At 36.1% G+C, this 22,146-nt stretch overlaps 1 protein-coding gene across 1 annotated transcript in view; it reads left to right on the plus strand.

Annotated features, from left to right (window-relative positions):
* Positions 1–22,146, plus strand: part of ESYT2 (extended synaptotagmin 2) — a 63,349-nt gene that overhangs the window by 29,362 nt on the left and 11,841 nt on the right. Inside the window, exons 4-14 of the mRNA XM_054390031.1 lie at positions 803–879; positions 3,964–4,036; positions 4,841–4,930; positions 10,448–10,503; positions 14,366–14,486; positions 15,067–15,243; positions 15,639–15,721; positions 17,140–17,188; positions 17,874–17,963; positions 18,537–18,632; positions 21,376–21,477. Coding sequence (XP_054246006.1) covers positions 803–879; positions 3,964–4,036; positions 4,841–4,930; positions 10,448–10,503; positions 14,366–14,486; positions 15,067–15,243; positions 15,639–15,721; positions 17,140–17,188; positions 17,874–17,963; positions 18,537–18,632; positions 21,376–21,477 — 1,014 coding nt within the window. The remainder of the gene's footprint in view (positions 1–802; positions 880–3,963; positions 4,037–4,840; positions 4,931–10,447; positions 10,504–14,365; positions 14,487–15,066; positions 15,244–15,638; positions 15,722–17,139; positions 17,189–17,873; positions 17,964–18,536; positions 18,633–21,375; positions 21,478–22,146) is intronic.

Genomic DNA, 22,146 nt, shown 5'->3' on the forward strand with positions numbered 1-22,146 from the left:
TAGCTTGGTGTGTTAGCTGCACAGAAAAGAAGAATGCTATGTTTGGGAGTGTCAGATGTATACTAGTACAGAGGTATGAAATTTTTTTGGGGGGGAAAGGAAAAGCTTGATATTAAATCTTTTGTAACTCTTCAGATCTAGTGATCTAAACCCAGAGTAAGTGCCAAAAGGGCTGTGGTTTGAGTAAAAGGTTCAGAAGGGCTGTGGTTTGGGTCAGAACAGCTGACATTTGGGCTGGAACATTTCTGTTATGAGGATAGGGTGAGGGAGCTGTGGTTGTTCAGCTTAGAGGAGACAGGGGAACCTTATAGCTGCCTTCCAGTACTTGAAAGGGACCTGCAGAAAGGCTGCAGAGGGACTTTTCATAAGGGTGTCCAGTGACAGAAAAGCTGAGGGAGAGTAGTTTTAGACTGGATATTAGGAAGAAGTTCTTTAGTACAAGGGTGGTGAGACTCTGGAGTAGGCTGCCCAGGGAGATTGTGGATGCTTCCTCCCTGGGGTTGTTCAAGGCCAGGTTGGATGAGGCCTTGAGAAGTGGAGTCAAGTTGGTGGGGAGGTTGGAATAGATCATCTCTGAGCTCCCTTCCAAACTTAAGCTATTCTATGATTCTGTGGATCCTAGCCAGGTAATTTTTACCCTTGAAATAACAATTTGAGCTAAAATGGTAGCTTTTCTTCACATGTTTTACAGCAAATTCTTAAGTCATGAATGTGCTTGTATTCACCTTTATTTCCAAGTTAAGAGTTTAATATGGTATCATTCAGCAGAAGGGTCCAACTTTTACTTGCTTCATTTTTTCAGCCTCTGCGGATAAATGGTGTAAAAGTGTACACTGAAAATGTAGACAAAAGGCAGATCATTTTGGATCTTCAAATCAGGTAAACTTGATTATCATATTACAGTGATACTCATGCTTTATAGTATGTGCGTGGTTTGATTCAGCAGTTATGTTGGCCTGAAAGGGGAAGAGCTGCTTCATTACACAAATGTAGTTAGTGCTAATTTTGTATGAATGGAGGAAGGAAGTGCAAGCTGTAAATAGCATTTCTCTGAGGGAAATAGTATATCAGCTCAGTAAGACTGTATCATCAAATAATATTGGGTAGTAAATACTTTCCAAAGCAAAAGCATTATTTTGAAGGGTTTGTCTCTCTCTTTTTTTTTTTTTTTTAATGCATTAAAATATTGCCATGACAATTAGTCTGGTCTAAAATTTAGTTCATGTAGTGTTTGGGTTTGTTTTGTAAATCTTTTCCCCCCCTTTTTCACTTAGATTTTTTTCATAAGCATAGTATTAAAATGAGAATGGTAGTTACTGAAGTACCAAAGTGTGTCTAGGTATTATATAATGCCAGAGGGACTGTGCTCTGCTGCCTCAGGTTTCTTTACCCTTTTATCATGACCCCTTTTATATAGGTATTTAAATAGATCTACTCACTGTTTGCCCAAGTCTTTCTCCACAGAATCTGCAGTTAGTTTTTTAAAAGTTCAGTCAGTGAACCCATCAATGTTTTTATATGTAACCATCACAGACATGCTGCCATGACTACTTTTGCCTGCTTGTAGGCTGAGGAAAGGCCAGGTTTGTCAGTCACTGATTATCCAGCAGAGAGCAGCTTTCCGTGTTGCTGCTTCCCTAGCAGTAACCCTTTGGAAGGGTAATCAGGCCTCTTGGCTTTTCTTTTTCAGAGTCAGTTCCAAAGTTTGAACTTGGGTATTCTTAATTTTGAATTATTCATCTAAATCTCAGCTATATTGAAGACTGTGCTTTGTCAGAGCTGGACCCCAGAGTGATAAGAGAAGATGCTACTCTGTGCTTTCCAGGGATGGGGGCTATGTCTGTGAGCAGGGCTTAGTCTTAATTGAATGGAATAATTTAATTCTGTAGGAAAAAGCTGTTCAAATAAGGGATTGATGTTGTCAGACAAAATAGAGCAGTATTGTCTCTTGAGAGCTGGTAGCTCTTGTGGAGAAACTTCCTTCAGGTTTCTCTTTGTTTCCAACTTTTGATTGCAGCTTGAAAGCAGCCTCACCTCTTCAGACTTCAGTATTTTTTGCATTTCCTTGTTTTTTTTGTTTGTTTGTTTTCTTTTAAAGTTTGATTGCAAACAGGATGTATTATTGTTTCTACAAGGATGTGGAGTGCATTAGGATCCCTGCTTCAGAGCTCTGTTCAGAACCTGTGCATCACTTAGCACTCAGTTAAGAACTTTACTCTTGTAAGCAGCTTGACTAGCTTATCTACAAAGCAGTCTCTGGAAAATGTGTTTACAAGGTTTCAACTTTAGTACCATGTTTGCAAAGGGAAGAATTTACCTTTCTCTTAGTTACTTAGTGATATTTGTGATTACCATTGTACTGGCAAAAGACAGATGTCAAAATGGGGTTAAAAAACCTAAAAAATAATGAAGACAGTCCAGGAAACAGAATCGTAGATCATCGTAATCTGGAAAATAACATTTGTCCTATTCTTTGTTTGTTCTGTGTGCTACAGTCACCACGTAACAGTACACTGTGACTCTCATCTGATTCAGTACAGCTGTTGTTACAGTCTTAAAAGACTGCCCTCATTAAATTGCAATCTGTCTCGATGATCTGTTCATTACAAGGGTCATAAATATTTCTGTGAGATATTATGGTCTGAATGTATGGAATTTGCTTACTTGATAAACTTTCGAGTTGTATGTTACATTACAGTGCAATTCTGTACTGCACTGACCAGCCAAATGTCTTAGGGGATAAAACCACCTTTAACTTTATTATAAGGTTAAAGGTTGTTGACTTATTCCCCTCAAATGCAGTTTGTTACTATTTTTACTTGAATTTGTCATCATGTTTTTAAGGATTTTCAAATGAGCATATTGCTTCCCAGTCTCCATAACACAAATAGTTCTGATGCTGCAAAGTGCCAGCATTGAGGTTTCAGTTGCATGTTTTGATTGACCTTGCTTTTCTGTGTCATGTTGTTATGCAATTATATATATGTGTGTGTGTGTGTGTGTTATCTGCTATCTCCATATATAGTTACACAGGTAAAAATAGAAATTACATAGTTTTAAATTGTGTATTAAAAATTATATCTCTATTTTTAAACTCTACAGTCACACTACATTCTTTCCAGGGACAGCAGTGGTCACCTTCCGTTCACATGGACCCCTGTCTATGTTGTTGTCTTTCAGTTCCACAAGCTGGTCATTGCACCAAAATTATTCTGCATAGTGTTATCTTTTGAATAGTCTGAAATAAATCATCCAATGTTGGATGTTGACAAGAATGTCTTGGCACTAATGTTTATGTTGAAGGGATTGATTACATTTGCATCCCTCAAAGTAGGAGAGAAGTGTTCAGGAAAGTGCATAATTTTAAATATTATTTTAAAATTACTTTCTAATTTGCTTCTTGCCTCCTCTCTCCCTTCAGAAAGGGCTCAACTGTTTCTGGCTTAAACCTTGCGGAGTGGATCATCCAGCTTAGCATGCCCAGCTTATTAAATTTCTAAATATGACTGATTTTGCAAGTCTCTGAATATTACAGACAACATTGATTTTTAGTAAAATAACTGTCTTTGTCTAGTGCTTCTCATGATTATACTAGATGAGAGTGGATTTTCATACATGCACTGTCAATGAGATCTACGTAGAGCTTTCCTGAAATGGAATATGGATTGTGTGCCTGTTATTTCCCAAAAGGAAGGCTACTTCTATGTTTTCTGTTGCATGTGCTTCCAGAGAGGATGACATACCTATGTATTAATTTGAGTGATTTTGATGACACTGGTGATGATGTTTTGAAGGGGATGTAAGTTTTGTAACGCTCCTGACTTTCTTTTATGTTGTAGTGTGATGTTTTAACTTGCATTTTTTCGTGTAGAGACTGAGATACAAAGCAGATTGTCATGACTGCAACACAGAACAAACAGTGTATCCACTTTAGTTCATAAAAACGTCTGTTTCCTGTTTTAGTTTTGTTGGAAACTGTGAAATTGATTTGGAGATCAAGAGATACTTCTGCAGAGCTGGTGTGAAAAGTATACAGGTGAAATTCAGATTTTTTTTTTTTTAATTTTGATTCTCATATTCAGTCATCAGTGAATTGTTTTATGATGAAATAGTTTATAAGAACAAACTAGTAATTGAGTAGTTTTGTTACTACTTTTTTCTCAGTTGCATAATACTGATCTTGTGTAATAATTTCAGTAACATGACTTGTCTAAAGGGTAAATTCATCTTTCAGATATCAGATTGTGTTAAACGTATAACATTTTCTGCTGGAAAAGATGGATTTACCTCCACATCAAGCCAATGTTCATGTGATGTTTATGTTTTTAAAGGGACCACAGAGCTTAAAATTTTGTTTCATTTAATATTTCAGTGTTAGATGCAATTATTAGTTTAGGTACAGTTAGTGGTAGTAGCTTTGCCTTCTGATAGTGTTTCTTGAATTTCTTTACCTTTCTGATAACAGATCTCTCTAACAAGAAAAAATAGCCTGCATTTTTGTTTGTCTTACCTATAAGCATTTACCTGCTTTTATTCTAGTATCTGCAGAGGCCGTTGTATTGTTTTGTGCCACATTTGTTTCCCCTGAACTCTAGAAAGCATCTGCTTCATATTTTAAGCAGAATTGCTGTTAACATGACACAGCATCCTGTAGCTGAATGTAAAGAATTTATAAGCCAGACTACAGTGTCTGTTAAATATTTTGGATTACCTGTAAAATTATATATATGAAGTCTTCCACAATCCAGAATTTGATGAATTAAAAGTTTGAATAAATTTTATTTAAAACTTGAACTAAAGACAATTTCATTTCCTTTTTTTCCTCGCTCCCCTTCTACAGATCCATGGCACTATGAGGGTTATCCTGGAACCACTAATTGGAGACATGCCCCTTATTGGAGCACTATCCCTTTTTTTCCTTAGGAAACCTGTAAGTACTTTTATCTCTCTTTCTACTATTTTTAAAATGCTGATGACAGTGGTCAGAAAATGATGGAGCAAGAACTAAGGAGTAAAAGGAAAGAACGTGGGAAATCACTACTCTGACAGATAAAAGAGTGGAAAAGGTTATGAATACTAGAAAACAAGAGGAATAATAATTACTTTGGAATTATGAAATGTGTTTTGTCAAAACTGACAATATTTTTCTTACAAGTAGAAGTAATTAGGTACTTAGATATCATTAGATACTGTCTATGTTGCTTGAAAAAAGCTTTTGTGGCTGTTTCTCTTGACAGGCTGCAAGTGAGCATGGTCTAAGTTAAAATTTCACAAGATACCTGCAAGGTTGTTTTGAGGGCTATGCTGATGTACCACAAACTACCCACTATTATGGACGTTACCCACTATGATGATGGAAGTTATCAAGTGGGCAATTTCCATTACATTTACCAGGGACCCAAGTATGAGAATGATTGGAGCACAGTCTGAGACATACTGGAATTCAAAATAAGCTTTAAAAAAAGAAATCACTGTATTTCATTGAAGGTTGTGCTGTGGTAAGACACTATAGATAGTGGATTATTGCACAATGGAGTGATGCTTTCACTTCAAAACCTGCGGTCTGAATCTTGCAGGAAAGAGTGGCTGTTGGTAACTTAGTGCACCATTGGTAGAATAACAGAGCATAGATAGCAAATGTAATTTTCAGTGTCTGAAAATGAGTAATAGATACTCTATAGTCTTAATTGAATTACATATTACAAAATATGACAGCAATTCTAGTCTAGGTGTCCAGAATTTTTTTTTTTTCAATCTACACATGCATCAAGAATTGTTCACAGATGTTGCAAAGTTCATACAACAATCTTATTGTAGAAAATTATGAAGGAGATCATCATACATATTGCACACTTGCTGCTGGAAAGTTCTTTGTTGTGTATACGTGTAGCAAAGGCAGTTTCAGTGATTTGAAGTTGGATACTGCTTTCAATGGAAGATGTGAACATGGAAATTCTAATGCTACACAGACTTTTCTTTAAAGAAATTAATTACTTCCATCTCTTACTTGGAAGTATATTTTCCATTGTAAGCTTTTATTTCCTGGATATGTTCTAGTTAACCAGTAAATCTTGTGATGTCAAGATTTAACAGTTTCAGACTCCTCTAGATCATAAATTACAAGTATAAGGGTTTAGGCGCTTCTCAAACAGTTTCAGATTAATCATCTTAGTTTCCTCAGGAACTGGCAACTTTCTGCAGTTGATCTAGTTTTCAAGGTTTGGGGGGTGGGGTGCGAGGGGATTCTTTAACAGCTTTAGAAAGTTTATTGTTATCTTCAGTGAAGTCACATTTTTGTAATACAATCCTTTTGAGCAAATATGATATTTTGAGTGTTGAAAAAATAGGTTTAAATCGGAGTTAAAAATGCAAGAATTTGGAAATGCGTTACAGATAATTTAGTGAGCTTTCTTTAAAAGATAAATAGTTCATGCAAAGCTCATAAAATCTTTTCTCTTATTTGGAAGGGGTTGGAAAGTACATTGGAATGAACCAGATTTGGATTTGCACATGTTTCTTTGAACTGAGCCTAAACATTAGGAGATGTCTGCCTGTAGGAAGATAGCAAACCTTTGAACAACTTTTGAGAAGGCTATGTATTGTCTTTGAGTTGGAAAGAATGTAAACACCTTGTAACTGAAGAGAAAGACTAGGCAGAAGTTGACTGGATATGTTGAGAAGCTTGTTTGTCAGTATTAACCTCTTGTATGTCAGTGAAAGGATAGCCAGTTGGGATGTGGCAGCTCTGTATTAGGAAAGGATGTAAGTTGACTGTGTAACAGAGTAGTAGGCTTTGGTTTGGCTTATGCTTAAGCTCTTGCTTTGCTTTTGCTTGTGCTTAGTGCTTTGCTTAGTTACATAGGCAATAATTGCTTTTGCCTTTCACAATAAGAGTCTTCTCATCTTGTCCTCACCTGGAAACACCATAACAGGCAGCCTATGAGAAGAACACGACTGATACGGTTATAAATGGTGACCCTGACTGCTACAATTGTATCTGCCGAAGTTTTGTCTGATCCTTATCCTCTGGCTGAGCAGTAGGAAAGAAGGGCATTTGTTAATGTTCACGTTAATACTAACAAACTAAGCAGGGCTATGGCAAGGGTTGAATACTTCCTTATGGCAGTCTGCACACTGTAATTGTTAGTACACTCTCTGATATTGTTTTGCTTCTTAGCAAAATGTTCAAAAATTGTCTTTGAATCGAGTTATTCCAGAATTTTTATAGTTACTTGCGGATGTTTAGTTTTTTTCTAAGCAGACTTCTCTCCCCATTGCAGTGTGTCTTCCTGGTGGTTATTTTTCTAACTTATGTAGAAATAAGCAAATGAATTCCTATTATAAAATAACCAAATTCTGTCCTCTTACTAGAGAGCAATGGCTGCAGCCAAGGAAAGCTTTTCTTCAGTATTTTTGTTAGAAGAGAAGAGGAATTTCTTGGCAGCTAGCATTAGATTTTGTTCTCATATTTTCCAGTCTAAAGTAACTGGCAACAATTCCTCTTGCTCTGTATCATCTGTTTGCTGCCCTTAATGACTATATAAGGCAACCTTGCCTAAATTACTAGTTCCAAACATACTTGTTTAATGAATTTGCCAGTCTTGGATTTGAGTAGTACATGAAGTTTTGGATGCTGCAAGAGTTCTTACTTCATATCAAACTTTCAAATACTGCCTTTCATTTTTAATATTGTGAAGGAAAAAAACAGTGGAAGTTTCATCAGCTTATAAAATATGTCTAAGTATGTAAGAGATTTCAAGAGAGAGAAAAGTGTGCATTCTGATGTTTTGAAGTAGTCTTAAAAGGCTCTGAGTTAGTGCTGTAAATAGTCAAGATTTGTAAGGGTGTTTTGCATTACTTATGTGTGTTTAATATATTTTGCTTCTCTTGTAAAGCAAAATAGCACATTGCTAATAATGTTTGATTTTTGGTTTGGTCGTAGAACTGTATATGGCTTACAGCTTTTACTGCAGACTGGTAACTTGTTTAGTGGCATACTTCATGTTGAAGCCATGTCCTAACCCAACCCTTTTCTCCTCCTAAAAAAGCCCACAACATAACAGACACATGAAAATACCAATACTATTGTTCAAAAAACCCCAAGAGCTGGAAAACAGGATGCCTTCCAAGAAAAGAGGGCAATTCTTCCAAAGCTTTCATCTTTATGTTTAGTTTTGCCTTCCACTTGCTGAATTGAGCACTGCTATTCCTCTATTCACTTTACAGTTAGGTTCTGCCCTATAGCTTTGATTTATTCAAAGTAATTTAGTTTCATTTAATAATGACTGCCTTTGGAAAAGTCAGTGCTGGATGCGCCTTTCAGAATTATCAGTACTGATGAAAATCAGACTCAAAAAGAGTGCTTGCACCAAGAATGAGTCCAAGTGAAATGATTGGAAAAAATGGTAAAGTGGTAGTTAAATTATTAAATTATTCCAGTAATGTTAACACTTCAGCATTGTAGTGGTAATGGTCTGCACTCTGCTAACAGACAAATTCTACTGTGTTCTGCATGACTATTTACAAGTAACAGAAAAGGGCATGATAGTCTCCTTAGAATAAATTTCTGAGAAGAAACACAATTTATCCTATGAACTTGTATCACTGAGCTTAAATTTATCCTTCAGAAATCTTATACTTCCATAACTTGATTAACAGGAAGTTATTCATCAGCATTTTAAAATACTTTGTGGCTTCTGTTCTGAGAATGTACTGCTTATGGCAGCCAAATCAAGCCACACAGTTGGCAGTGTTTAGAGGCAGCCTTTTGTGCTGCTGTGAACTTCAGTTATGGCCCTGTATATTCTACATTCCAGCGCATGCTTTTCTCTTTGTGAAGACATCTAGGGTATAGAGAACACCAAATATGTAAAAATGCTCATCAGTTTTTAGCCTACCTTTTCTTAGAGGCTGCTGGCATATACGTTGTTAAAACTCTTTCAAACACGTATGTGGCATTAGCTCTCAGTACAGAGCCTTGAGAATACACAAAGTTCTTGGGTTTTGTGGAGAAAACGTAATTTGTTTTGTCTGCTCTGATCAGAGGAAGAATTGAAAGAGCTTTGAGTAACGTGATGCACATACTGCTTCATTGGAAAATGTAAGTGGTGCCTGAAATCCTGCTCTAGGACAGGGAGCTAGCTGGTAAATCTCTGCAAGGCATATCACCTCTCAGTTGCAATGTGTTGTGGAAAGACCTCACATCATTTCTGCCTCCTGCCAGTTTCACTTGGTGACAAATCCTGAACGCAGTCTTTCCAGTGCCCTGCTAGTTCTGCTGCAGAGAACCAGCTGGCATTCCCTGAATTTAGCTAAACTAAGAATTATGCATTGCTCAGAGCAGCGACAATGGAAACAATATTGATAAGCTATTCTGGAGATCTATAGGCCAAATGAGCATGGATTTTTTTTTTTTTTTTTAATTCAGTGCTTCATAAAATGTCTTTTGCTTACTCCTTTTCTGTCCATAGGGCTCTTCAGTTTGTTAGGGTGGTAGTATTGCTTTTATTTACTGTTAGAACCACAAGTTAGGAGGTTGGCATCTTCTCCAGCACATAATAGCATGGTAATACCCAAAATTTAGAATGAAAATCCATTATTTGGCTGGAAGACCTCCCACTAGGCAGGAGGAATAGGCTGTCCAGGAAGGTGATGGGAGTCACTCTCCCTGGAGGTGTTAAAAAACCATATAGACATTGCACTTTAGCATAGGGTTTAATGGTTATGGAGCTGTCAGGTCAGCAGTTGGACTCAATGATCTTAGAGGTCTTTTCCAGCCAAAACGGTTCCATGATTCTCCTGCTTGTCAAGCAATACTGTCGTCTGTCTCTACTGTGAGTTTGTCTGCTCTCAGTGCTATTTCCCTACTACTGCAGGTATGTGCTTTCTTTGCTTGAACTCAATGTTGCTTTTTAGAAAACGTTTTGCACATTGCAAGAGGTGTATCTTACAGTAAAGTCTGATTATGTTCAGAAGACGAAAGCGCAGAGTTAAGACAACCTCAGTGAGAGGAATGTGGGCAGTGTGTGTTCCTGCAGTGGTAGCAGAGTCCTTCCTTCCTGCTGGGCTCTTCTGGTAGATCTAGAAAGGAAGTACTCTAGTGGGCAAATGCAGCAGATCTTGTCTGCAAGGACAATTTACCTTCAAAGCCCAAATAGTGACAGCTTGATTTGTGCCAGGAGTTTGAAGAATTGTATTCCTTCCAAAATATTTAATGGCTTAAGATTTATTTGCCAAGCTTTTCTAATAATCCTGTAAAGTGCTTAGCCATAGTTATATGTATGTGTGTGTATATATGAATTCCTTAGCTCCAACTTCAGTCATGCAGTCATGTCAATTCTAAGTTGCTTTTTAACTTCTTCTTTTGTCTTTTTTTTTCTCCCCCCCCCCTCTTTTCCTTTTTATTATTCTCTTTTCCCCCTCTTTCTCTTTTCACTGTAATTCACAGCTTTTGGAAATTAATTGGACTGGACTGACCAATCTTCTGGATGTTCCAGGACTGAAGTGAGTACATGTAAAGCAGTGTTTGGTATTTCTCCACCAGAAAGTCAGAAGACTGTTAGCTAAATAATATTAGGTTAAATGTTTGAGAAGTTATCATATAATTTAGAATTATATGAAATTGCTCTGTATACAGGAGGTAGTGATTTCACTACAAGTGAAAATACATCAAAAGTATATCTAGTACATCTTGCTAAAAACATTTTGAAAAGATAATTTTTAATCTGTTTTTTCTAGTTTTCTTAGCCTTTCCAGATTTCCAGAATCTTGTGATTAAGAGCCTTATTTTTCATGCCACTGGGTTCACAACATCTTGGCTCTTGGCTTTGGATGCTGATACATCCCTAGTTGCTTGTGTAAAGGTAGTTGGAAATGCCTTAAGACAGTAATCCAATTAAATAAACCTTCCAATCTCTTCAAGTACTTATTTTTAAACCTTTCAGTTTATTATGTGAAGGTAAAATGGAGTAACAAAATTATTGACCGTATATAGCTTGAAAAAAGGCTTGGCATATTCAGAGCTTTCCAAAATGATCCATGATAAACCCCCAAATTAGAAAGCAAAAAGGGAGGTGAAAACCAAACTGCTTTCAGATATTGCAATCCTGATAAGGTTGAATTTATGAATATATTCATAATTATCAAGTCACCATGGGGCTTATTAATATTGAGACAATGGCTAAAGGATTAGTGGTGAATCTGATACACACTTGGACTTTATGACTAGTCCTTCTATTGGATGCAATACCCTCAGGCATTGACTGACTCCAAGATTATTTGTTATTGTTTTTAAAGACAGGAGTTTGAAATTAGGTATTAAATGAATCCTTTAGCACTTAATTGCATGAGTGAAAGAGTTTTTGTTTTACTTGGGCATGTGAAGCCATTGCATGGAATCCCAGTTGAACTGCTTGAAATTAGAACTTGACTGAAGTAGGTTAATGGCTGCAATAATTGCTTATGTTTCAAGCCTGACTCTGAGGATAGAGATTTTCTTTGAGTGAGGAAATGGCATCCAAAATACAGCTTCTGAGTAATAATTTGCTCTTCTGACACAACACTAATAAATTTACATGTAGTACTTAAGCTGACTAGGCTCCTGAGATTCATACCATGTTACATATTTGCCTGACCGCAAATACAAAGCCTCAGATGTAAACAAACCTTACTAAGCATGTCAAGTGTATGGTTTCCAGAGCAACCACACTTGGCCACATGCATGAAGTAGTGCCATTTAGATTTGATACAGTTTCTATAGTAACTGTAGCTGGATGACTCATACTCTGCCTTGCCAAGAGATTTTTTCAGTGCTGTATTTGTTTGGGTTTTTTTATCTGTATAGATAGCTTGTATGTATTGATATGACAGCTTGACTTATTGAAGTTGTTATAAACAATGATGAACAAGAGATTGCTGCCATCACAGGTACTGTTTTCATCCTGTGGCTGGTAGCTACACACTTTACTTATTCATATTCTGCAAATGTCTTCTACTAAATGAATTTCTGCATTTGCTGCTGGAATTTTCCCTGTCAGCTGTTAACAACTTTCATAGCTCTTCATATATGACTCTACAAGGAGACAGACACAAAAGTACGTCAAATTCCATCATTAATATAACTTACAGAGGAGTGGGGCCAGGCTGTAAGAATACTCCAGTGCTGTCAGGAGGGGATGTGGATGATGGGAAGATGAGTTCTGTTATGGTTGCTTGAGATATAGTAAAAATACTCCATGCAGTAAGAGATGTGCTAGCTTCACAGTATGCATAAAGACAATGCAGGAAATATATATAGCTGCTTATTCTGTCACTAAAAATTAAATAGAGCTAAACAGAGAGGAATAAAAAAGAGTAAACACCTCTCAATTATTTTGTTGCAATGAAATTGAGCTTTTGAAAACACTGTTAATAATCTGTATGAGGCATTTCACACTTCTCTCACTTCTGTGAACTGAAAAATCAATTGTAATAGAATCAATGACTTCAAGAGTTTTACGATCCTAAGAAGCCATTTATCAATGATACATTAACATAAGGGTTTAGATTACATGTCTTCCTCTATTGCTTGCTCACTGATTTGTCTCTGTTTTCTATGTATCAGACCTCTTAGTTCAAGTAGTAAAATAATGAGAAAGATTGTAATTTTTGCCCTGTGTTCCTGAAGACTAATTTCTATCTGGGAGTATCCCAGCTTGTTAATACTTGGTTAGCTAAGTTTTAAACAGCTTGAAAACGTTGTGTTGTTTTAGAATTCTCTTTTAATTAATTACTTAGTTACAATCTTCAGTATTCTTTTTTTGGCTCCCTGGTTTTAAAGACAGAATAACTACTACATCCTGTGAGTTCAGTTGCTCTGTGTAAAATTCCATGAAATTCCATTAATGCTCTGATATTTTATGAAATTCAAGCATTTAAGTTTGGATAAAAATGTGAGACTGACCTTTGGATTTAGATTTGGGGTTTGGTCCTAGCACACAGGATTGCAAATCCTCCCAGGGACTGGGCTGTGTTGTGCTTCAGTATGTTTCTCTTATTTAAAGAGATCTGCTGTAGCAGCATTTGCACACTACTCACTCTCTGAACCTTTTGTTAATCTGGGATAGGTTTATTTATACCTATAGCTTATTTTATAATGGGTATGATTTTATCTAAACTGAAGAAGAGCATGATAACCTTTCTTTCATGCCATTTCTGCTGCCGTTGGCCCCCTTGCACTGCTTGTTTGCTCTCTCTAACATAGGTTACTTAGTTTTCTCCATTAATCACCTATTCTTAAGGCATACCTGAAACTGAGCAAAAAGGCAGAGCTTTCTTTTCTTGCCAGGTAGGAACGCTAACAAAAGCAGGAATGAAACACACTTACCTGATTTCTCTAGTGGAATTTCAACATCAGACTTGTATTTTGAAAAGTCTGATTGTTGCTTGTGTAGTTACCATCACCTCAGTTTGGGTTTTTTCTTTCTTTTAATGTTAAAACTGGTTGAGATGTTAATCTTAAAAATTTAACAAAACAATGGGGTTCATTGCCTCATTTTAGACAAAGAGTACACTTGCAGCTGAGATGATCTCAAGTGTTTTTATAATTTTCTTTCTGAACGTTCTCTACATACCTCTGAAGTCTTCCTGGTTACTTGTCTTCCATCATGATTGTGACACTCCAGTTCTGTCTTTCTGCCAGTGTAGGCAATGTGTGTAGCCAGTGATGTTAATCTGCCAACGTACTGATTTATTGTCAATTTACACTCAAACTAGGTGAACCCATAGATTAGGGAACCTTCTGTGTGTTTGTGGAGGGGTATGGGGTTGGGTTTTTTAAATGATTCATTACCAGTGTGATTGTACTGCCACTCCCTTTTTTGCCAGAATGAAACCTGTTTTGCTTTCCTAGCCTCTGTTTTATTCGGCCACAAGAATGTATTCTTATTAAACAAGTTGTGCTCTTGAGCTGGGAGGATTTAAAACAGAAACACAAAGAAAACAGTTAAGTCATCATTGAAATAAAAGAGTATATTTAACAGTTAACATCTGCTTGGTTATATGCATTACAAGCAAGAAGACTTATGCAATAGCCTTACACTCTGGGTGGCCTTAAATGTGGGGGGAACTTGGCAGTGGCAGGGAAAGAAGAACTTTATATTCATCTCTGTGGTTTCTCCTATTCAGTGTCAGCTGCTTCCACCTGGTGGCAATTCTGGCAGGAATCCTTTATTTAAAAAAAATTTTGTTTATGACCCAGATGTGTCCTCAGCTTCCCCCCCAAAAAAGGCAAATGTTTTATCCATTTGGTTGTTAAGCAGCAAAAGAAGTATATTGCTGTAACATGTTTAATTCTCCTGAAGTAACTGTGTATTACTTTCTCTAACAGTGGCTTATCAGATACAATAATACTGGATATAATATCCAACTACCTGGTCCTTCCAAATAGAATTACAGTCCCCCTTGTTAGTGAAGTGCAGATTGCTCAGTTGAGGTTTCCTATGCCAAAGGTAAGCATGTTTCTGTTAATACTAATAATCTGGCACTTATTTTTTTTTTCTGTAGCATTAACTAGTAAAAGATAGGCACAACTATGTGAGTTTCTAAACACAGTTACTGCAGTAGTACAAGTTATTGTGAATCCAGCCACCTAAAATAACTGATTTAATTTATAAATAATTTCTGTGGAGCTAATGTTTCATAGTAATGCCAGGATTTTTTTGTTTTGCTAGAATCTTAACCATATTACTTGCTGAAATATAGTTCAACTGTATAAAATAAAAATTAAGTAGCATATGTTTCACGTTATCATTGTAAATTTATTATTAGCACTCTTCACTTCAAAGCTGTTACTTGCATGGCATTTCTTGATACAACCAGCATGATTCTGATTGTTGATGACAGTTTTTCTTTCCAGGAATTTCTTGTGTGCTAGTGTGCTGTGTAGGTGGATCATCATTGATATCCTTCCATTTCCAAACTAATTTTCACATTAAGAAAACCACAATGGAAACTGTAAAACATTTATTGCATAAATTGTGATGCTATGGAAGCTTTCAGATTACTACAGAAACTTTTCTCCATTTTCAGGGTGTTCTAAGGATACACTTTATTGAAGCTCAGGACCTGGAGGGGAAAGATACTTACCTAAAAGGAATTGTCAAAGGAAAGTCAGATCCTTATGGAATCATCCGTGTGGGCAACCAGATTTTCCAAAGCAAGGTCATCAAAGAGAATCTCAATCCAAAGTGGAATGAAGTTTATGAGGTATAACCCATAAAAACAACTTGTATATTCTGTAAAGTTGTCTTCTAAAGTTTCTTTTGTTAAAGAAGATAGTCTGGGGACTTCCTCAAGGACCTCCTTGATGTGCCCCTCTAAACGTCTGTATCAGAGCAGTTGTTTTCCACTGATCTATATACTTTGTCTTTGGACTAAGCATCAGTCATTCTTAAAAGTAATCTGGTTTCTTAAAAGCACCATGATCAAATAGCATCTGAAAAGCTCTTATACTTGCTCCACTCATTAAAGTGCATCTCTTAAGGCATTTGCTTATTGGCATGTTTGAGTACACAAAGACCCTGCAGTTCACTGTTTTACTGTTACAGTGCCAGTTAACAAAGCCAGTTACTTTTGACAGTGCCATCTTCCTGTACTTCCAGGCCTTAGTATATGAACATCCAGGACAGGAGCTGGAGATTGAGCTCTTTGATGAAGATCCAGATAAAGATGACTTCCTGGGAAGGTAAATATTATAGCCAGTATGTTTGTAGGTACAGAAAAAAAGATTAAAAATTTTGATGTAAGTATTTTTTTGTCTTTTTGAACTTCATCACAGTTGTAGTTCTGCTGTATTACTGTCCTTACATGTTAATTATCTTTCCAAAATTATAGTAGTAAGTAGTTCCCTAATTTCTTCATATATGTAAATACATGTATATAAAAATATACTTGTGTGTCTATATACACATCTATGATTACTCATATTTAAAAAAAAATAAGGTAAGTTTTTTGAGTATCTGGGGGGAAAAAAAGGGTCTGGGTGGGGTTTTGGTTTTTGGGTTTTTTGCATTATTTTGAGGGGGAGGAATATGGAGGTTTTTTGGTTGTTTTTGGGGGGATTTTGTTGGTTTGTTTTTGTTTGGGGTTTGGGTGTGTTTGTTTTTTTTTGTTTGTTTTTAAAGGACTTATACTCTGCCTGCTTTAATGTTTGTAAGGTAGCACTAAGTCTTAATTACTTCTTCAGGAAAAGTTAATACAGTTTTATAACTATGTATCTTCTTCATCTTCATAGTTCTTAAATGGCTATCTCAGAGTTTATTTTTCTCTAAGAGCTGATCTTAACTATTTGATTAAAGAAGACATTTTGTTGTAATGCTTTCACAGGCATTACTCACTCTTAGTCCATAGGCCTACCTTTAGTGTTTACCCATAAACATTTCAGGGTTTTAGTCAGCTTCTTTCTCCAGTAATTTGTCACCTTTATTTCTTGCAGAGTTTTGGAGCTTCCCATTGTTGCTTTCCATACAGAGTAGAACTCCCTTATCTTTCCAGCTCCTTCTCTCTTAACAGGAGCAACAGTACCTACTTCTCTTCTCATTAAAATAAAGAAGTAGGTAGTACAAAGGCTTCTTTTCTTTACACTTCCCTAATCTTACACTGAAGTGGTGGGGGGGAAAGTGGCATAATGTGTACATCAGTACTAATGAAATAAAAGCCTCAACAAATGTTCATGCACTGGCATGCAGTTGTCTGCCCTATTTAAGTTTTAGCAGATTCTCTGGTACATTTTTAGCTTGTGTAAATTAGCATTCTCCCAGACAATGCCAAAGCGTGAATTTGGTCATAGTATATCTCCAGGGGCTATTTCCAGTGGGCAGTTTGGATGTGGTCACTGTTTTGAGAGTTTGGTCGTATGTATGTGAGCCATACTGTGCCAGCTGCCCTTCTAGCTGCAAAATGGGCTCTAGTATAGGCATATTTTCTGTTACCTTGCATTCACTTCATTCCCTACTTCTTCCTCTCTTAGGGGCTAAAAGAATAGTATTCTGCTCTTTTGATCTCAGTGGAAGCCTGGATACTCAGCAAGCACAGGGTGGGGTTTGAGTTCTGTGTTAGGTTTTTTTTGCTTGGCTAAAATGATTATTTTTTTCTTGTTTCTAGTTTGATGATAGATTTAATTGAAGTTGAAAAGGAACGTCTTCTAGATGAGGTAAGTGGTCAGTAAGTATTGATGTAAAAAAACCCAAACAAAACCAGCCAACCTCATATGTACTTGTTCTCATTTTTTAAAATTTTATTTTATTTTTTTTTCCCTGGAGGTAGTTCCTGGAAATGCATGAATAACCTTAATGCTATAGAAATAGATTCCCTGGTCATCAATACAGTGGATATCTGATATGGTGAATTCTGAAGAATAATGGATTTTTATTCTGTCTTATTTTAAGATTACTAGTATGTAAATGCAAACAACAGTAACATATATTTAGTGAGAGCTTTTTCTTGCAGGAGAATAGTTAATTGCCTGGTTTAGATATTACTGGACTTAACAGACTAATTTTTGTCCTATATGTAAGGGAGATTTTTAGAGTAAGGTTATAAAGGGTTTGAATTTACAGAACTTCTTTACAGAATTTGAAGAATTCTCTTGATATTTAAAACATGATTATGCTGTACAGCACAGATGCTTGCATGGCTCCTTTTGTTATTCTGTGTTGTAATAATCTAGTGTGGAACAGGGTATTTGAAACAATAAATCAGATATTTTCAGGTTCTGCAGAGTTTATCTCTGAGATTTCTAGTAGAGTTTTGCATTTCCTAAACATTCTGAAGAGCCAGTTGCAATCTTGTATTTGTTGGGTGTTAGATAATTTCACGTTACTTTGCTTGACTTTTAGTGGTTTACTTTGGATGAAGTGTCCAAAGGAAAATTGCATTTGAAACTGGAATGGCTCACATTGATGCCAACTGCTGAAAATCTAGACAAGGTATTAAAGCAACACATTACTTTTACCCTAATCTTAATGTTTGTGGAGTGTTTGTTGTCATGTTGTGAAGGAGGGGGGGTGTTTTTTGGTTTGTCTTCATTTGGCTGCCTTTTTTTTTTTTTTTTCATTAAGTGTGAAAGTACTTGATTCTCCAGCTGTATGGATTTGGATAAACCTTTTATTCCAGGCTGTTTATCTTTAGACATTTCAAACCAGTCATAACTGTCAATGTAATCTTGCAGCATGGGATTTTAGAATGGTTTTGTGTCTTCTTTTCTCTTAATGTTGTAATTTGAGAATATCAGCTAACATTTTGTTAACCTGGAAGATAAAGCTGGATATGGTAATATAATCTGTCTAATCTAAAAATAATAATCAGGAAATGGGGTGGAAATTTCTATAAAAATCAGTTTGAAATGCCTATATGAGTCTTGAAAACTTATTCTTACACTTCCCAGCATGCATTTATGCATGTTTGTGTTCTAGGAGATTTTTTTAAAATACTTCTCAGGAATGGGACAGAAGTAATCTTATTTTATTTTCAGAAAGACTTACAGTATGTTTTGGGTCTAGGTGCTAACAAGCATTAGAGCTGATAAAGACCAAGCCAATGATGGGCTGTCTTCTGCATTGCTTATTCTCTATTTGGACTCTGCAAGAAACCTGCCCGTAAGTTGTATTCTGACAGATACCCTTTCGTTATGAGTATCTCTTGCATACTTCCAGCATGTCTTGCTTGGTAGTATGGCACCCTGCTTTACTAACACACATTAAGCCATCTTTTCTATACTTTCTCTCGTTTCAAAACATGTAATGTAAGGTCCACGTTTCTAGTAGTATAGATACATACTTAATAAAACCTTACTCTTTAATCAGTATGATTTTTCTTTAAAGAATGCTCCTTTCCTGGACTTAAAAGGCTGCATGTTTTGTTATACAGTGTTTTGCATAAATAGCATGGGATTAGCATGTAGAATTTTGAGGTACTAACTGGGGAAAGGCTCACTTCCTTCAGTTCAGGTAAACTTGCTTGCTGTAGTTTAGGGTATCTGTTACTACTGTGTACTTCATGCTAGAGTGGCAGTATACTTGTACAAAATTTCTGTCAGGTCACTTGGGATATTGTTTATTTGCTTGTGCAAAACATAAACGAAAAAATACATTTCTGTCATTGCGTGGATTATACTATGGGACTGTGAAATAGTTTGACAAGAACAGATTGCTTTGTAGTTTATTTAGTGAAGTACTGTTTGTGGTTGTAACTTATATCAGTAATAAAGTAAACCCTACCATAAGATGTGAAGCATAGCACTGAGTTTTGCTGGTTTTCAGCAAATTCTAGAAGTGATGACTAAAAAACTAATCAGAAAAATCAAGTTTTCCACCTCATTTTTTGCATGCATTTTTTTTTGCGAATTTGTTCACTCATCAAATTTAAATCAGAGTGGCAACAAATAAAACCTTAGTATCCTGAGCAATTTACATTACTGAGTAGTGATTTCAGTGTCTGTTCCAGGGTGTGTACAGCAGTGTTTGACAGTAGTAAAAAGATGTAGCCCATTTGGAATAGAGTTCTGCATTATCTTCTCAACCTTACCATATTGGATTCAGTGGAAGTCTGTAACTTAGACTTAGTAGAATGACTCTAGTACAGAATACACAAAACTAGAATAGTATTATGGTGTGCTTAACATGAGTTTCAGAATACTGTCAATACACAGAAGTCGTCTGCCTGCCATCTGTTTTGTGCACTAGATTAAAGCAAACCCATCTCTGGTTCTACTACAGGATTTTAGTCAAGCTGTTACAAGTTTAATATATTGGTTAAAATATACTAAAGCCTCTTATTTAATTTTAAGTTTAAAGTTCTTTCATACACATTTTCCAATTCTTTTCCAAACGATTCTGCTTCTCTATATTAGATTAACTTCTAGCAAATGCTCAGAGGTTTTGTCATAAATTCATTTTTTCCCCTTCTGTTTTAAACAGATACTCCATAACATTGTCTCTTCTGTCCTCAAAGTTGCTGCAAGGTTTGAATTCTGCCTAATTTTAGGGACAGTATTTTAATTTCAGTGCCTTAATCAGTAGGTCTCTAAACTCTAGGGCACAAAAAAGGGAAGTTCTTTCCTCAAAGCTGACCAGTTAGGAAACTTGGGAACAGGATTCCAAACTTCTCATTGCTGTGTCTGATATTCTCTCTACAGCACAAAATTGCTTTGGGTGGCTTGAAAGCAAGGATCATCATAGTGTGGGACCTGTTTAATCTTTCTATTCCTTTCTCTTGCTCTACCAGCTCAGGGAAGCAGTTTGTACAAATGACTCAGTATTTAAATTTAACTTCTTTCCAGAAATGTGTTATAAGGAATATGATAGAAAGTAACATTGAACACTTGAAAAGTCCATGTACAAGTTTACAACAATAAAATAATACAATATTCTCTTTATTTCAAGTTCTCCAAAACCAGATATGAAAAGGTTTCTGAGTTAGGTGCAGGGGGTAGGGAAAATACTATGGAAAGACTTTTTCATGTGGGAGAGCTGAAAACATTCCTATAGATTTAATAGTGACAATACTTAGGTAATGTCTTGAAGCTACTAAACAAACTGCAGTGAATTACAGCAAATACAGGTTTTAATTTTTTTTTTAATGCCCATTTGGTTCTAGTATGGAACAGCAGTTACAAGATTAAACATGAAACTCTGCTGGCTTCACACACTGTTTTCATATTCACTGAGAGGCGTCATGTAGTGGAAGAGCAAAATTATTTTTTTTTTATTGCTTATATTTATGGGGAAGAAAACGTTCAGAGGAAATTAAGTGTTAAATTTACACTGACCTTTATTAATAGTTTAGAAAACTCTTGTCCAGAACTTTAATGCTATAGCTAAAATATTTTATAGATGAAATAGTACTTTTTATTACCTTCAAAATGAATTTCTTAAGTTAATGGCTATCACTAGCATACTTCAGATCTTGTCTTCAGCCTTGTTTTGTTTGTATTATAGTGGATAATCCCCAGAATAGGCATTTCTTTTGCACAGATGCATCATAGCTGTGGTCCTCTGTGACACTGAGATGATCTGTCAGAAATAATGTTTCAAGTGAAATAGAAATGGTGTAAAAGGCTGTTCCCTAAACTTACTTACTTGGACATGCCATATAAATATGAACTCCCAAGAGTAAACTTAGAAAGTGGGTTAATATATTTGAATAATTTGCTGTGCTACAGAAAGTCATTTAACAGATGAAGCTATTTACAATGACAAATATTTACTTTTTCAATCTGCTGTTTTCTCTGGAATCCTTTGACTGTTTTCCTTAACTTTTTTGTGTAGTAAAGCTGCTTATGCATTCATTCTGCCACAATCCCATCACTCTGCTTTCTCCTTCCATTTCCATCTTCCTAAGAGTATCTACGAGGGAAACTTTGGGTGTGGATACTTAAAAGAGAGGAGAGCATCGGGACTAGTCTTTTGTGAAAACACTACCTCACTCTATAGAGCACTATTTGTGAGTTCTCTGGTATTATTTGTATTGTACCTTTTTTTCTGCCAGAGTGTGGATTAGTGCTACTAAAGCCACTCACTCTAGTGGAATGAGAGCATGCAATTTGTTTTGCTGCATGATTTCAACAAGTGTGCATTGTTTTTGTGCTATTTTTATTGCATTTTAAAGGCTACTTAAATTTCATTAATCAGCATATCATTGGGTAAGTAATTACCTTTTTATGATAAAAACCCAAGATAAGTTTGTTGGAAAAGCTCTTACATTTTAACTTATGTGCTGATTCATTGAGAAATAAAATGCATACTATACTAGCACACTGTGTGCTGGCAAATTGTTGGGTTTGTTGCTAATAAATATTACAACCAACATCCCTGTACTTTCTTTAAAAGGTGATGGATTTAATGTTTGTAAGAACTTGAAACCTCTCTGCACTGGTTCAAGTACTGCTTTGAAAATGAGGGTGGTTCTTTGTGCTCCCCAAACATATAAATTCCCTTGTAAATTCTATTTCACTCCATGATGCTCCTTGTTTTGCAAATTCCCAAGCTTTCCCCACACACACACACCACCCCTCCCACCCCTGCCCCTCCCCAGTTAGTCTGTGTTTGGGAAAATCCAGGCTAGGGAAAGCCACCTATTAATATTTTGGATTTGAATTTAATGTTACAAGAT

This window comes from Indicator indicator, chromosome 20 (assembly GCF_027791375.1).
Source record: "Indicator indicator isolate 239-I01 chromosome 20, UM_Iind_1.1, whole genome shotgun sequence".
Taxonomy (NCBI): domain Eukaryota; kingdom Metazoa; phylum Chordata; class Aves; order Piciformes; family Indicatoridae; genus Indicator; species Indicator indicator.